The sequence below is a fragment of the Sander lucioperca genome, chromosome 15 (assembly GCF_008315115.2).
Source record: "Sander lucioperca isolate FBNREF2018 chromosome 15, SLUC_FBN_1.2, whole genome shotgun sequence".
Lineage (NCBI taxonomy): Eukaryota > Metazoa > Chordata > Actinopteri > Perciformes > Percidae > Sander > Sander lucioperca.
Window position 1 is genome coordinate 13,062,802 of NC_050187.1, and position 17,983 is coordinate 13,080,784.

The 17,983-nt window shown below is 40.3% G+C and overlaps 1 protein-coding gene across 1 annotated transcript in view; it reads left to right on the forward strand.

The window, feature by feature from the left end:
• wdr11 (WD repeat domain 11) overlaps window positions 1–17,983 on the forward strand; it is a 58,280-nt gene that overhangs the window by 8,531 nt on the left and 31,766 nt on the right. Inside the window, exons 6-10 of the mRNA XM_031284114.2 lie at window positions 2,606–2,771; window positions 6,077–6,179; window positions 6,871–7,069; window positions 8,213–8,313; window positions 12,060–12,236. Of these exons, the coding sequence (XP_031139974.1) occupies window positions 2,606–2,771; window positions 6,077–6,179; window positions 6,871–7,069; window positions 8,213–8,313; window positions 12,060–12,236 (746 nt within the window). The remainder of the gene's footprint in view (window positions 1–2,605; window positions 2,772–6,076; window positions 6,180–6,870; window positions 7,070–8,212; window positions 8,314–12,059; window positions 12,237–17,983) is intronic.

A 17,983-nucleotide genomic window follows, 5' to 3' on the forward strand; every position in this document is an offset into this window, starting at 1 on the left:
AACACGATAGTTTGGAAAATGCCTAATATCGGCCGATAATATCGGTCGGGCTCTAGAGGTAATATATAAATACTAGGTATGCACTAGCCTCGCTTGCCAGACCTATCTCCACGGTGCTGTGGAGTAAGGTATGGCTCCTCCACACATACGTTCTGAGATAGGAGAAAAAAAACCTCCAGGTTGTTTTCATTTCTTTAAACCAATCACAATCGTCTTGGGTGGCGCTAAGCTCCGGTTGCAAAGATGCTGTCTCTGGAACATTTGCACCCAGCTAAAGAAAACGCCACATACAATATTAAATCAAATTAACTGCACAATACAGTAACGTGAGCTATTTAAATTAGCTGGATACATGGTTAAACGTAATTTGCTCTTACCAGTGTATCGCCGTGTGTTTTTTATCCATAGCAAATCCCCAGTAGGTTCCAAAACGTTCCACTTAGAGAGTAAATGCCGTAAACATATTCTCTGTAAATCTTTACAATCATTCCCTGAACAAACCAAGCAGGCTTGCCTTTTTGCACGATCCAAATTTTCAGTGTGTAACATTAGCTTGCTAGCTCGGAGGTTCTGGTTGCTCTGGATGCACAGATAGGATATTTATGGACGATACCGATAACCAATATTAACATTGCTGTTATGGCCGATATTTACCGATGTCAATATGATCTATATAAAACAAGTTTCTGTGATAATTGTATTTTGTACATACTGAAAAACACGTTAATACTGTGAATTTGGAAAAGTGAAGTCTTTCTTTATTTGCAAAGTATAGAAAAGAAAAGAAAATGTAACTCCCATCTGTAAAAAAGTTTGGATCATACATCAATAACTGAGAATCATAAAACAGAATATCCTGTTTAGGTGTTATGACTAATCAGGGCTTGTCCTGGGTTGCTGAGGGAGTTGTTGTGTTTGAGAAGGTTTTTTTGTCTGTTTTTGACATTTATGAGAGTTTAGAAGGCTAGTTTAATCTTTTCTTCAGTTATCAGCCTCAGTTATAAAAATGATGGACACATGTGGTGCCCGTGTACAAATCCAAGCCAAAGTTACGATTTATGCACCACTGCCTGCCAGTATCATGTTGTGTGAGTTTATTCTGTATTGTCTAGACATCAGATGCTCAAGCTGAAGTGACTACATAATGTATTAACACTGTATTTGATTTGAATGTCCTCTGGGTCATTAGGTTTATTCAACATGATTAAACAATGGAAGGCGGGGAGTTCTTTCGGAGCCTCAGTCCTCTAAGGTTGCCTCCTTGCACAACTCTCACAACTCACACTTATGTGTGCACATAGCAATATAATGTAGGTAATCCACACACTGCTGCAAACGTCATGCCTTAATCACAGCAAAGAGAGATGTGAGGAGTGTGTGATGTTTTGGTAATTGTACAGCCAAATATTTTGCGAGGGTTTGGGGTTACAGGACTTTTTCTCCTCTTTTTCTGTTTTTCCTCCTTCTCTTTGAAGCAATGTTTTTTCGCATCTGTGACACAGACGTCTCTTTCACTGTTTCTTTCTGATGTTCTGCCTTTGGTGGCTCAGCCATTTCAGCCCCTATCGCTGCCTCGCCTGACTTCAGTAAGCTGGTTAACAGTGTGATTTAGCTCAGCAACTCCTAAAGGTCCCCCTATTGAGTCAATTTTATCTGTTGTGCTTTCCCCAAGATGATAATGATCTCCATTGTGTTATAAAGTTTGTCTCGCCTTTATTTGATCTCATGGTGACCTAGAGGAATGAAGCTGTAGGAATGAGTTATTGCCATGGACCTGCTCATAAATCCTGTGAAAATCCGCTCTCTGTTCCTTGCTGATTGAACTGCTAAGTATTTGTGACTGCTTTGTTGTCGTGTGGAGAGATCAAACCTGGCTGCCTCCATGGATAACAGTGTTTGTAATACATTTTCATATGCATGAAAGAAGTTTCAGCCAACAGACTTAGTTTCACATTTTTTTAGGACACTCAAACTAATGGAAGGGGTTTTTGTCTGACGCTGCCAACACCTGCTTAATTCATCAGCCTCTCATCATTAGATCAAATTCACTTTTAAGTTCTCCCTCATTTGCCTGACTCACAGAGGCCACAACAGTAATAACTTATTTATTCAGCCGTCTGTATGGGAAAACATGAATAAAGATCAAGTTGATCTTAGAAATTAGAGTTTTTTTAAAACTTGTTTTCAAACTTTCTCATCCTTTATCACATTGATGTATTTACATATTTCATATGCATGTGTTATTAAAGCAGAGTAAGGTCTGGCAATGCGAGACTATACTGTATCATGTGTCTGCTGAATAAGACTCTGAATTCATCCTGTTATCTAGACCTTCATTTCTAGTCATTGAAATATACGTTTTGCCTCTTCAAACATGTCCTGTGTGCAGTATATTGAGATTAAAACAAGTATGCAAAACAGTGGCCAAATGTAGGAATAAATTAATTAATCTATCAATAAATAGATAGATGTGCTTTAGGCTGTTATTTGACCATATTACGAGTACATGCCAAGTTTTTCCAGTTAAAATAACCTGACACCAAACGTATTTCTTTTTTCTCCTTTGTGTGCATTCCTGTCCTCCCTCTGCTTTGTGGCGATGTAGTGCGGAGGCGGTGACGTTGAACGACTGTCTGCAGCTGTCCTACCTGCCATCCAAGAGGAACCACATGCTGCTGCTTTATCCCAGAGAGATCCTCATCCTGGACCTGGAGCTCAGCCAGACGGTGGGTGTGGTGGCCATCGAGCGTTCCGGGGTGCCCTTCATTCAGGTGAGTTGCATGTACAGCAAAATGTGTGCGATGAGGATCTCGGCAAAGCTTGATGGAATCAAAGATTGTGGAAATCGTAGGCCTAAAAAGGGTTGACCTAGTTTTTGGTGGAAAGAAGGTGTCTCTCAGCCCTTTTTCAAATAGGTTGGTAGTCGTTGGGGAGACATTCCTGCTGTGCTTTTGGAAGTTACATGCAAAGACATCAACTGCAAAATGTTTGCACTGACATCTTAGTTGGTCTGTGTGAGATAAATGAAGAATGGCTGTGCTGTCTCCCTCTAACACGATTCCTACATCACCATCTTTCCCTCCCCTCAAATGAACCTGGTGCACAGTTTCTACTTTTATTGCATTACTCGAAGGGCTCTACCTTTTTTTTATATGGATGATTCTTCCAGGAAGCCAATTCCCCCTGACGTGAATGATAAAGTTCTCTACTTTTCTTCCTCCCTCTGAATGCTCACCTCATCAAGGTCTGACGACTGCACAGCAGCGCCGTGCACTCTTTAGCTACAGCAAAAAAATCTCACCAGCCTACATTTTGTCTGACTCCTCGTTCCTTTCTTTTCGTCACATTCAGCAGCCCCGCTGACCTTTAGGTTTCAATTCCTTTCTTTTGTAGTCTGGATTTCTAATTGGAAATTGATGAATGCTGTGGGGGTATTAGATAGAGGATTTGTCACGGCTGCGGAGCCAGTAATGGAACAGAATATGTCTCTTCACTCCGTTCACTCTGCTTTCACTCCCAACTCTTTGTCTGTCTGTGAAAAAATGACCATTGTGGTGAGCTGGTCATTTCACTGAGTTGATCTCATGGTTTTCCCAGTGGAGGTTCTACTCTATTTGAGCCATAATATGCCCTTTGAAATATATAACCTTGAATTATATGCCTGTATGCATGGACCAACTTACTGTTCCCTAGTTTATCACTACAGTCCGCCCAGTCTTCTGTGCGCATGAAATTGTGTTCTGTGCTATATTTTATTGTACCGGTACTGCCATAAATCATACTTATTTTGGGTTGTCAGTGATCTTGTTTTAATAAATGTATCAATGGTTAAACAGTACAAAGGTGGAGAACAAGCCTTTGTAGTCGAGGAGTAAGTAAAATCACCGAGCAGGAGTAGAGGGGGTATTACTCAGCTGCCCAGGCTCTGTCCGGCCAATGCCTCCCTTCTCTAAGTATTATAAAGTGCTTGTCACACAGCCAATTTGCATGACCGATGAGACAGCTTCAGCAAATGTCTAGGCCGGAGTGTAGAATCTTCAAGAGCCAAGGCAATATAGACACATCTATACTACACGCTGTCAGACTAAGCACAAACACAATGTACACAGCGTTGCCCATTTATCGGGTACATGTTCAGTAGCTGTACATATAATGCTGTCAGTGGGGTGGGGGGTCTGGGTTTAAAATGATTAGTTGAAAAATAACAACAAAGAAGATGCTCCAAAATCTGTTCCTCTGTTTAAAATTGGAAAATATAAGAAAACATAAGATAAAACTTGATTTATTCCAAGGGAAATTGCTGTGCAGCAGTTGCAAAACAAAGTTGGAAGAGTGTAGCTACAAAGAGTTTAAATATACAAAAGACTAGGATAACATAACCGTAGATGCAAAATGTAAAAAAAAACAACAACTAGATAACAGTAAGGTTTTTTCACCTTAAGGATGTTGCTTAGTACAATCGATCTTGTACAAGCATCTCAAAATGGATGCCTTTTGGTTGTTTCATCCATTGAGAGTGCATTGAGCCTGAATACATTCATTATCACGTGTGCTTCGGTGACTTAATATTGTTTTTATTCTACCCAGAGCTAAAACACTTAAGCGATTAGTTGATTAACAGAAAATTAATTGACAGCTTTTTTGACAATGGATTAAAAACTTTTCAAGCAAAATCATTCCCCAGTTCCAACTTCTCCAGTTTGAAAATGTGTCAATTTCTTATTGTAAATTGAATCTCTTTGTACTACTATCACTTTGTACTATTGTTCAACATACAGTCATGTGAACAAATTAGGACACCCATGCTAAAGTTGACTAAAAAGAGGAATACAAAAATCATCTTTAGGATATTGATCTTATTGCCTTAATTAAAAAAATTAGGAAAAATCCAAACTTTAAGGACACCAATGTTCTTTGTGAATGAATAATGTATCGTAAATAAATAAATGTTCTTCCTTAAAATACAGGGGGCATAAGTAAGTACACCCCTATGTTAAATTCCCATAGAGGCAGGCAGATGTTTATTTTTAAAGGCCAGTTATTTGATGGATCCAGGATACTATGCATCATGATAAAGTTCCCTTGGCCTTTGGAATTAAAATAGCCCCACATCATCACATACCCTTCACCATAACTAGAGATTGGCATGGTTTTATTTCAGTTAGCCTAGTAGCTGGTTTGATTTGCATTGAGAGATGGAAAGTACCACATTTATTTATTTACGATACATTATTCATTCACAAAGAAAATTGGTGTCCTTAAAGATTGAATTTTTCCTCTTTTTTTTTAATTAAGGCATTAAGATCAATTTCCTAAAGATGATTTTTTTTATTCCTCTTTTTAGTCAACTTTAGCATGGGTGTCCTAATTTTTTCACGACTGTACCTTTTATAAGCATAAACAGCAGTTCACTTTTCCTGCTGGATGCATCAACGTTTTAATGGATAGCCTACAGAAACAGCGCCACTCTGCCATTGTGCCACTGCAACTCAAATTGTGTAATTTTATAATACCATTACTGACGCCTAATACCTTTTTAAAACCACGGTGGTTATGTTATTAAAATGCCTTTAAGGGGGGTGGATTTGGTGATTTCAGGGCCCAGGCAAACACTGTCTTTCTTTACTTTTCACCCTTTCTTCCCTATGTCAGTGGACGGAGAATTAGGCTTACTCAAAAAGCTTTTTTCTGAAGTAAAACTAATACCGCAAAAGTCATGCATTCAAATGTTTACTTAAAGTTCTAAACAGGCATGTTTTGAACAAGCACTGCACTAGTATATATAATAATGAAAACTTGTTAATTGCAGCCTTAATTGTATCTCTCTCTGTGACGAGTAACAAATAGAATTGAACTACTTTGGTCTTTTTCAGACTGACATAAGGGCCTATGGCTTGATTCAGCTTAGCTTTTTCTGTGTGTGTGCATTTGTACTAAATTACAAAATGACACACCTACACATTGACGCTGTGTTAAGTACCACCTATTCAACACGAAGTCTTCAGAAGACAGTTGGCAAACTTTGTCATGAACACACACATCATCACCCGTCTCCCTGACTGCTCTCGGTGTTTAGGTGATTCCCTGCGCTCAGCGGGACGCTCTCTACTGTCTCCACGAGAACGGGTGTATCACCCTCCGAGTTTGTCGCACCACTACCACTCCAGAGGAAGCAGCAGGTATGAAACACCTTCACAGAGACATGCACACACACATACAGCACATGCTAGCTGTACTACACTCACTCACAAACCACTCTCACTCCTGTGATGTCCCCCAAACTGCACTGCAGTCAGAGCCTCTAGCCTTTCTCTATGCTCAAGTGTGCAGTCTCATTGATCTTTGGTTTGGTGTTATAAGCCAATGGGAGTCCACTGTCGCTGAATATCTCTCTCTCTCTCTCTCTCTCTGTCTCTCTGTCTCTCTCTCTCTCCCCCTCACTTACTCTCCTTGCTATCTCTTCCATGCTGCTCATTTTTCTTTCTTCTGTCTCCTTTTCTTATCTCCTTAAATCATTCCTCATATCTCTCTACTTTCCTCTCACACTTACTCAAAAATGGTCTTTGCCGGTCTCTCAATCACACTTTCTCCCGCTCTTATCTACTTCCTTTCTTCTTTCTGCTTCCATTCCTTTCATTGTTAACGCTACTTAATGTCTTCTTCCACATTTTCTCATTCTTATTTCTGTCGACCTTCCATTCATGTGTTCACCAATTTGCTCTGATTCCATGCCATTTGTTTTTATCTCCCACAATTGTTGTTTCTTTCCCACTCCCCCACCCTCTCATACGGTCTCTCCCTACCTTTTGAACACCCTTATCTCCTTCCATTTCTCTTGTTTCTTTCTCCATCCCTCCTCCTCTCCCTCAGACCCCGAGCAGAATGTCTACGAGCTCATGTACGACCTGCGTTCTCAGTGCGATGCCATCCGAGTCACCAAGACAGTGCGGCCATATCGCATGGTTATCTGCCCCGTCAACGAAAACAGCGCTGCGCTTATGGTCAGCGACGGCAGAGCCATGCTGTGGGAGCTCAAAGCCCAAGCCAGCAAGGCTGTCGGCAATCCAAGGTATACACACACACAGACACACACACACACACACACATAATTCTGCAAAGCTGCATTACTTTTTTATTTATTTAATTTTATTGGTATATTTGATAGGAACCATGCATATTTATGAACATTGTTGTATAAAAAACACCATATAAATATGCCAGAATTAGTAAAAATAACATCTGCAGTCCCTGGGCAGGTGGCTGAAATAGCAGGGAGGGGTAATGGTTAAAGTTTGAATACTTTGTAAAGTGTCTTAAACTGACTTTAAATGACATAATCCTCTGACCTAAATTTAGTCTTCAGTGACTGCCGCGGGTAGGGAGTGCACAGAGTTTAGCTATCGTTGATGAGCCCTGCTTCCCTTTGACAGAGCACTCCCTTGCTGCTGTCAAGTAGACCGTTTTGTATTTCTCTCTTAAGTTGGCTTCCTGTGTCCAAACCAGAATTTATTTTTGGAAAACAAAAGAAATCTGCAGCACTGAATTAAAGAGGAATGGCATGCTTCAAGCTTTATGCCGCTTTGTGATAATTATCTTATAATAGTCTTGTTTGAATTGATTTGCTGTGAAGATTCAGACAGGTGGGCTATCTATTTCAGGACTATTGAAATGATGGAAAATGTCTTTTGCACTATACTAAATTGATCATCAGATGCTTTCTTGCGATTGTTTTAACATTCGCGTGTTCCCAAACAAATCCTATAAAGTTTGTTTGGCCCAGGTTTGATATACTGACATGAAATATAATTCTCGCTACATCCTCTCTGTGTCGTGGTGGTAGCACGGTGTGCCGAGCATGTAGAAATACATTAAAAAGAGTTATTTAGAGTGGAACATTTCACTCTGCTGTACCTGCTCAGTGTATAAGCTCCATAACCATTTGCAGCAGTCATGAAAATACATTTTCTAGGAATCATAGCTTCTTTTTTTTTCTAGCAACATCTAATCAATTCAAGAAATCAGTAGACCTGTCATCCTCTACGAATGATGCTGTCTCCCTCTGTTTCAGTAATTTATTAAAAGGCGCATCACATCCATTATTCACAGAAGCAATATTCATGTATCACTCTACATTCACTTGGTTTCAATAACAGATGTTAGCCGTGCTTTCAAAATGTATTTAATTAATCATCTCTCTCCCCATCTGTGTCAGTTCGGGCCTTTCTCCGCTCTACACCCCCTTATCATTTTGTGGATCTCCACTGGGTCCAAACCAGAAAAGGATTCAGGATCTCTCTCTCAACAGCATGATAGGTACGACTGCACACATTACTATCAACACCATCTAGCAAGAAACAGACATGTTGGGGACTACAATGCTACTAAGTTTGGTGTTTCCAAAGAAAAATGTCACATATAGTGGGTAGAAAATGAATACACCCCTCTTCAAAGTTTAAATACGTTGTGTTAATTTCATACATTAAAAGGAGACTTGACTGACAGCAACATTGAAGTCATTCCACAGATTTTCTATGGGATTTCGGTGAGGGCTTTGACTTGGACACCCCGTTCTTTGCGAGCCACTCCATGGTAGCTTTGGCCTCACTCTGACTCATTCTTTTTACAGTCTTTTAGTAAGCCCTTAGTCCAGAAGCGGCACCTTAAGGCTCAAATGAGAATTGCTGCTGTTTCCATGGACAAATAAATGTTTATTTGGAGGAAGGTTCTGTGGTCAGATGAAACCGAAATTTAGCTATTTCGCCACAATGACCAGAAATATATTCGGAGCAGAGAAGGCGAGACCTTTTACCCCAAGAACACCATCTACTGTCAAGTATGGTGATGGTAGTATTAAGCTCAGGGTCTGTTTTGCTGCCAGTGAAACTGATGCTTTACAGAAAGTAAATGGAATAATGAAGGAGGAGGATTGCTTAATTGCAAATTCTTTAGAAAAACCTAAAATCATCAGCCAGAATGTTTGGTCTTGATCACAGGTGGGTGTTCCAACAGGACAATGACCCTAAACACACCAAACACAAGTGGTAAAGGAATGTCTAAATCAGGCTAAAATTCAGGTTTTAGAATGGCCTTCCCAAAGTTCACACTTAAACCCTATGGAATGTGGATTGTGCTGCAAAAACAAGTCTGTGTCAGAAAGCCAACAAATTTAGTTGAACTGCATCGACGCTGTCAAGAGGAGTGGTCAAAGATTTAACCAGAAGCTTGTGGAGGGCTACCAAAATTAATTGAGATGAAAATGGCCAAGGGCCATGTAACCAATTGTTAGCTTTGCTGTATGTATATTGACCCAGCAGATTTGTAACGTTTTCAGAAGACCCATGATAAATTTATAAAATACCCCAAATGCATGAATGTATTTGATTCCATCACAGAAATACAAGGGTTGTAGAAATGATTTGACTGCCATGACATACAGTACATGTTCTCTACAAGTGTATGGAAACTTTTGACCACAACTGTATGTGTGAGTGTTTGTGTGCATCAGGCCCTGTTATTTTTATTTTTTTTATTATTTATTGTAGCTCAGTTAGTTGTGTGGCCTCAGGCCACCTCTTCCCTTTCTGCTTTTATGTGGGACTGTTGCTTTCTCCTCTGTGCACTACACAGGCCATTGTTATTCCCCAGCCTAAGCAGCTCTGCACAGAGAGTCCCGTGAGTGCTTGGCCCTTCCTCGCTTTTGTCTCTTTACCATCTCATCCTTTTTAGGATGTGTTTCCATCTCTCTCTCTCTCTAGTCTTACCCTCTCTCTCTCTCTCCTCACTGTTGATGTAGAACAGAGCTGATTTGAAAAGATGAATGTGGGTATAAAATAGTAATGAGACGCAAGCCTTTCTTTTCGTTAGTTCTTTTTTGTTTTGGTGTGTGTTTGTCAGTTGTATTCAGTGATGGTCAAAGTGCCAGTGAGTGGAGGGCCCTGGGGGATGGAGCAGTAGTGGTTATGCTGGCATAAGGGGGAGGATTTTCCTGTCTCTCCCAAACTCATGCACGCAGACACACACACACACACACACACACACACACACACACACACACACACACACAGAGTGATTGGAGCTAGCTATTGCCTGAAGGAATAGCTCTGTCTGACAGTTGCTGACTAAAACTGTAATGAGGGAGTTTATGATTGAATGTCACTGGCCTGCTAAACCTTTGTGAAAACAAGCTTGTTGTTAAAATCTGATGCTGATTGGCTGACACAAGAAGGGCATTAGACGGATAGCGGAAGACTGATCATCGCTATAGGCAAGAGCTGCCACCTAGAAAACCATATTTGTCTTTATTGCATATTGGCTGCACATGGTAAATCTGCTGTATGCATGTATGCTTTGTTTTTTATTGATGTATTGTTTTTTTTTGTAATTGACCTCATCTGATGCTCATTTAGAGAGACAGAGACTGCATTTCCAATGTGAAGAAGGCTATTATGGTGCAAGAAATGAAAAGCAAATTAATTTTTCAACCCGTACTGATTATAACTTAAAACGGCGTTTGCACCCCTGAAGGTACCCTATAGCTCTGCAGCAAATACACAAAAGGAGATGTTTGCCCATCTAGAACGTATACAATGTAGTCATTAACTTTCTGATTGTGAAAAGCATGGCCATCTAATCCATTCCTCAGTAAAAAAAAATAATAGAGTGAGGCTTATGTCTTTGACAATATTAAAGAGCACAGAGCTTATATTTATGGTAAAAACTGGTGTTACATTTTAGGACTGCCCGTTATTAGACATTCAAGTAGAGGGAGCATATAGATACTACTGTGTAAAACCGTGGATCTGTGGCTTAATTGTCTCAACTCACCACTAAGTCCTTCAGATCGTTAAAACTGCCCAAGTGCCTTTAATGAAGCAAAGAATATTAGTTGTTTTCTGCTACCTCCAGCTGCAGTCAAATTGTGTTAGCTTTTCCACTTCAGCCAAAGAACAGTTTAGGATTAGATTGGTAAAGCCAAGCTCAGAGTTTTATTCATAAGAGTGCTAATGAGCTCTGTTACAAATAGATGTCTAGAATTCTTATAACCGCGCACTTCTCTCCGAGCTACAAAAGATTAGGTTTGTTCCAACATGTCCCGACTAATGCCTTCGTCAGGGTACAAATGACACTGTGCCACTCGACGTAGGATGACTCACACCTGTACAAAATCAGGACACAGTGTCTGTCTCGTGTATATGCAGCCTCAGCCGTGGTTGTAGCAGGAGCTACTTTGGGATGCTGTTTGTTAGTTTGTGTCTTACGTTTTGCTTTATTTGCTTGTGTTTGATTTTTTTTTTTTTTCTTCTGGCATCTTTGTTTATTGTAACACATAGTGCTCCAGGTATGCCAGCTCTCAAAAACATCTGATTGTGCTCGGTTGAGATGGTGTAAACTATTCCTAATGCACATTTTTGCAAGCAAGTGAACCACATACTGTCACAGACAAATAAACTGCTGGCAGCAGTTTTAATGAGATATCCATATGGATGGTTGCTTTGGAGTAGCTGTCTAAATCCTGTCCCAACCTTCCTCCCCAACCATTTACAGAGCCAAACTACTCTGACACAGATATTATTATTATAGATTATACAAAATACTATAGAACACCGTATGAAACATTATAGGGAACCATTTAAGTATCGTTGTAATGCAGGCCATATTTTTTTGCTTCTAGACTTATCTAAATTGGATCAGCTTGACTAAATATGTGTATATCAACAGATATACAATATTAATAGGACTTTCCTAATTGGAGCTTTTATCTCATAAATTGTCTCTGTTATTTTGTAAACCGACGTCCAACCATAGTTCTAATGTTGATTTATTGCATATGAACTTTTGTACATAAAGAATTGAAGAAATAGTTAAATAAATAAATATTGATTTATTGCAGATTCCATGCCCTGGGTTAAGATGCAGGAAAAATTAAAAGCAAGGGGGGCATTTAATGGGACACTTCTCACATGTTGTTGTAGCAATGCTAAGCATGGTAGATTGACTGTGTTTAGGATTATTAAATTGTTCCATTAATTTAGTAGCAAATGTTGTGGTTTTATCTCCAGGTCAGACCTTGATGGCTGGTGAGGCTCCTCCTCCATCATCCAACCAGCAAGATATCCAGTTAAAGTTCCTGCTGACTGGCCTCCTGTCTGGTCTGCCGCTGCCACCATTTGCCCTTCGCATGTGTCCACCTCTTACCACCAAAAACATCAACCACTACCAACCCCTGCTGGCTGTAGGTGGGTAATAATGCACCCCTGACACACATGCACGCACACAACTCACATCTCACAAATCTCACTGAAGAGCAAGGTACTATCCCTGGCAGGGTTGGGGGTTATATTCCAAAACAAAAAATCTTTGCCACTTAAGTGTAAGTAACTGTACTAACTGTAGTTCTGGTCTGTGTAAAAGAGGTGTGATCAAAGTACTGTGGAGTATTCTGAAAGATAAATAATGGCAAGGAGCTCAGTATCATTATCTCAAAGCCTGGACTTTAAATTTAGACCGTACGTACCACGGATCAACTATGGTCCGTTACACCACTACTGTATATTCAACGTCACTAATGTGTTCATTAGTATGGGCTGGGTCTGGATTAACTTGCCTTTCAGTCTGGATGCTGACCTTGGCCCGGACTTTGAGAAGTCCTGATATAGTAAGTAAGTACCTAAGTAGTACGTACTCGTTATGCACGGTATCCTCCTTTCAAAATGTTAGATATTACTCTGTAATGGAGTGGGGGGACCAGACCTGGTTTTGAGTGTGTGTGTGTGTGTGTACTGGGATTTTTTCCAGGGGGGGTGGTGACTCTCCCCCAAAAAGTTGTTGAGTGGGGTGGTTCCCCAATCTCCAATGCTTTTGGGATTGTTGTTCTTCAGTTTTTTGGAGCTGGCACAGCAGTGTGAAAACGTCAATTTACTGTCAGCTGTTATCAGAGGACTCAGATGAGGGAAACAAGAAATAAAATACAGAAACTCTCAAAATGAAACTGCCAATACGCTGATTCACAGTCATTAAGTCGTTTCCTGTATATCGGTAGTTTAATTGAAAAGAAATAATGACACTTTATGATCCATTTCTGTGTGAAAGGGCACACACCTCGCGTAAAAAATATTAATAGAAGATTTTTAGGATTGTAGAGCGGATCTCCGCCGAGCATATGCACCACTCTGCGCCGCTCTCGTGCCCGGTGTAGCCAGATTCATTGATTATAGTGGAAGCGTAGTGTTGGAACGTCCACTCCGCATACATTACACTTACAATGTAGCCAGAGGAACGAGAAGCAAATTGCCTGTATGTGTGAAAACAGCTTTATCTCGCGCATCCGTTTGGGTGTGAAAAATAAGACATAATAAGCACTCACTGGAAATGAATAGCAGCAGAGCATGACCTTAAACATTGGTTCATCACGAAACAAGAAATGAACAGCTACTGATATAAAGGCACGCATTAAGTCAAGCAGGCCTTTACCTCAGAACAGCAGCACAATTATCAAATATATTCATTCATATGCTCTGCCTAAAGTAAGTAAATACTATTACTAATACTATACTAATACTATTTTCAGAATCTCCAGGTCAGCAATTCTCATTATTATGTGCGTAAAACGTAGGTTTTAATAAAATTTTGGCTTTACATGTCGTCTTTTATTATGCTCTTCGAATTCCCAAAAATGTAAGATATTTAAATTGCATTTTTGGAGTTGCAGAGTGTTCTTAAACTTGCTGACACTTTTATTGAAGACTCTTGACACATTGCAAATTTTCATCTTTGAGTTTAAAAATGATGTGATTTCTCAATTGAAAGGCACACACCAGTACGTCTGAATATACAAATGTATTGCTGTGAATTTGATTCTTTGAGACAGAAAATATGTAATAAGCAGTCCATCGAATCTGACTGTGCGGTCTCAGCAAATTACCCAAAAGGCATCGAGTTAATCTGAAATATCAGCTTCCATTATTACTTCCCAAAGACAGCTGCTAGATGAGAGAGAGTCTCAATTTGAATGGGAAATTAAGAGCAGAATTATGTATGTAATGTGTCTGTCTTTCGCTTTATGTGTGTGTGTGTGTGTGTGTGTGTGTGTGTGTGTGTGTGTGTGTGTGTGTGTGTCTGTGTACACACACTTCTGCCTGTGCACCAAATTCCATTTAAGGGCCAGGCAAACTGCTGTTCTCTGCCCAATGCAGCAAACCTTCAGTTTAGTTATTAGGCTGAAAAATAGGCTACATCCAGCCCCCTGGCATAGCCGACATACCTTAATCATACCTCAAAGATGCATTGCCTCCCACAGACCCAGTGACAAGCAGATGGATAATAACACCTTCAACCTACACATCTTACAACCATTTGCACTGGGTCTTTTTGTCACTTTGATATGTGCATCAGGTCCACAATGGTTGGACACAGAGATCTCTTAAAGTCCTGGTAAAGCATGAATAAATGTGTTCTAAATCTGTGACACCAGAAGAAAATGTGAAGCCAAATTTGAATAATTAAAAAAATCACCAAGTAGATACAATTGCTTTTCAAAATCGTGCAAAAATAAGCAGTATTCTCTGCTCTGAGACGCTAGCAGCACAAAAAATCCTGGACACAGAAATGGTGAAAAACAGTTCAACGGTCTAACTCCACAAATTATTACTACACAGTCTATAGTCTTTTTTAGTTTTCAACAAGCCTTTTCTAACATGTATTATGTGTTTAGAAAGAATGTTTCTGCTTTACTCATCCATCCACTTAATGACAAACAGTTCTAAAAGGCCTAAAGGAATGACCACTGCTGTTCTCCATTTGATATTTATAGGTTTGTCTCAGGTTGGTTTTGTTTACAGTGAAGGGCCATCACTACCTGAAAAACAACAACCACCATTCTGTCAATAGCAGACATTTAAAAAATGCTTTTCAGTCAGAGACCTGCCATTTCCAATCACTGTATGAATTCTGGAGTGGGTGCAGTAGGGGCTCATCACGCCACAGATGGTGTGGGGTTGACTTGGCACAGCTGGTTCCCAGTGGCGTTCTGAATCTAAAACTAGAACAGGACAATTGAGTTTTCTATGCACATCATTTGTCAGGACAACATAGTCAGCTTGCAGAGTCAAGTAGTTAAACATTCTTTAGCTGCATTATTGAAATGTGCCTTTTGTTCCACTTCCTGTGTGCCGGCTTGTGAATAGTAAGTCTGGGCCACTGGATAATTACATTGGGGATTTAGATGGAGGGCACATCTCTGCTGAAAGGTGGAGGGGATGTCCAGGCGATTCAAAAGCTTGAATATGTTTAATTATATGCTATCTTGAGACTAGTAGTTTTCATTTCTAGCCAATCTCTTGTATTAGCACAGTTAGGAATAATCCATATACTATTGCAACAAGGTAGAACTTACAATAGCATTAAAATGGCCACATTTGGAGTCTTTATATCTGGTACTTGGTCTCACTGTCATGCTTTAAAATTAAATACATTCCTGGTTTACTATTGCAGTTGTCACCTCAGTAATGATGCCGAGGTTGGTACTGTGACAGGTGTTCTGGCAGGCGTTGGCATCTGTCACCTCTCTTGTTTACCAAGAGCCAGACAATACACCTGATCACTAAATCCAGAGCGATCCATGGATGAGTGCTTGGCCTCTGTTCCTGTCTGCATCAGGGTTCTCCCTAATGTGTAGTTGAGTTAAAAGAGGGGACTCATTGAGTCAAAGTAATGTGACACCAGTCGGAGGAACAGCCAAGGAAACCAAGTTTTTACACCTTCCCACTGCTGATGGTGTGAAAAGCAATAGGGAAAATTGCCAGTTACTTAGACAGAAGGCATGGTTTCCCGTCTCTGTTATCTCTATTTCTGTCTCTCACTTTGCTCCTCTGTCAGTCTTCCGTGCTCCTTGCCCCCAGAGACAAGGTAACAGAAGCTGTGCAGCCAAACCAGCTACCCAGAAGCAATGCTGTCTGGTCTCCTGTCTAAAAAGCTGTAATCTTTGTGAGACCCGACAGCTCCATCAAGAGATCCTTCCTCTTCAGTGACATGTACACACTGGAAAAAAACGACATCCATTCTTAATCGTCTGAGGGTGGCGTGCCTAATTAATCAATCCATGCTTGCCCGGCAGCTGTTCTTTGCTGCATTGTTTGGATCTGCAAAATGAAGTTGCATTAAGAGTAGAATAATGTATCAACATAAAGAAATATATACATTGGTCAAATGTGAGAAATAAACACTGATGTACTGATATGAAGGCAGCTACTGAGGCATGCACCTCAAAAAGCAGCACAATTCTGATATGGACTGATTCTCATTCTAAGCTCCAGTGGTCTGTCAAAGGGAATATGAGTTTCATTTGCAGTCCACAAAAGAGTCTATTCAAAGCCTCCAGTTTAGAGTACACATTATACTCTGCCACCACACACCTTTTTTTTTTTTTTTTTTTTTTTAAAGTTCAATTGAGGATAGTCCAGCTCTGTCATCAGCTGTGCTTGGTGTTGGAACTTTTAGATTTAGACAAGACAAGACAAAGATTCCTATCATCAGGACAAGGATCAAATCATTTGCTCCTTATGATGAAGCAGATATTGAATTTTACTATAGTGTAGAAGGTTAGCCGTGACCCAGTTTTAAGCATATTTGCTGTGTTGTTAACATCGGCCAAACTAGTTTGACATTTTTGCAAATATACTTACTCGCTTTCTTGCCAAGAGTTAGATGAGAAGATCGAAACCACTCTCATGTCTGTAAATATGGTAAATATGAAGCTAGAGCCAGCAGCCTGTTAGCTTAGCTTAGCTTAGCCTGGAAGCTAGAAACAGAGGGAAACGGCAAGCCTGTCTCTGTCCAAAGGTCACAAAATTCCCCTACCAGCACCTATACAGTATGCTCACTGATACATTTCTTGGCTTAGAGCAGTGACTTCCTTCCATGTTGTCATTACCGTGACTTTGCCAAACAACCAGCAGAAACTCCAGAGTCCTTAGTGACGGGCCAAGAAATAGTGCAAACCGGTACAGCACTGTTACAAATGAACAACTGCCGAACACTGAGCAGCATCCACAATACCATACTTAAGCTAGGTTCACGTGCAAGCTTTAGTGCTCATTTTGGACTTACGCCGGCTACACACTGCCTGCGTGGCGTGAGCGTGGCGTTTCTGTTGCGTGTCAGTTGCGTGGCTGCTGCGTGGCGTTTTCTATGTCTGCACACCAGAAACGTGTCTGACGCTGCTGCTGCTAGCCTTGTCTGTACACATGTATGTTTCCCACTGATAAACTGCACTCAATTAGTAGTATACTTCATGTTAAACATCGGCACTATTGACGGCAAAATAGGCCGTCAATATTGTATTCTGTACAATTCTGTATTGACAGGTGCAATATTTGAAAATCGATAATTATTTATTATTATTTTTTTAAATTACATTTATATCTGCATTTATGTCAAAAGCTAGTGACTTTCAAACATCAAAATGTCATTTATGAAATGTATTTGTGTCAAAATGACATATAAACATCATTCTATTTTGCCTGGAAACGCTTCCAACACGCTTGCGTGTCGTGTGAAAAATAGGCGTCGGTCCTATTTCTAGCATTAACGCGTTTTCGGCCGCGCCTGAGACGTGCGTGTCACACAGGCAGTGTGCAAGCTCTAACCTGTTAACATGGGAGCTGAAATAAAAACGAACACGCCACACAGCTGACACGCTCACGCCACGCATCCAGTGTGTAGCCGGCCTTATTGCTCAGATCCAATTTCTTTGTTTGGCTGTTCATATCATTTTTAAATGTGGCCCATATCAGATTCCAGTGTGAACTGCTCAGAGTCCTGAACTGAACCGCATGCGCAAAAGAACAATAACAAAGATATCACACGAAGCATGTGGTCGTATGGAGGTAGAGCTGTGCAATTAATCGAAATTTAATCGTGATTATGATTTCGGCTCCCAATGATCACAAAAACAGAATCATCGAGAAAAACAAATATTTAGCTCATT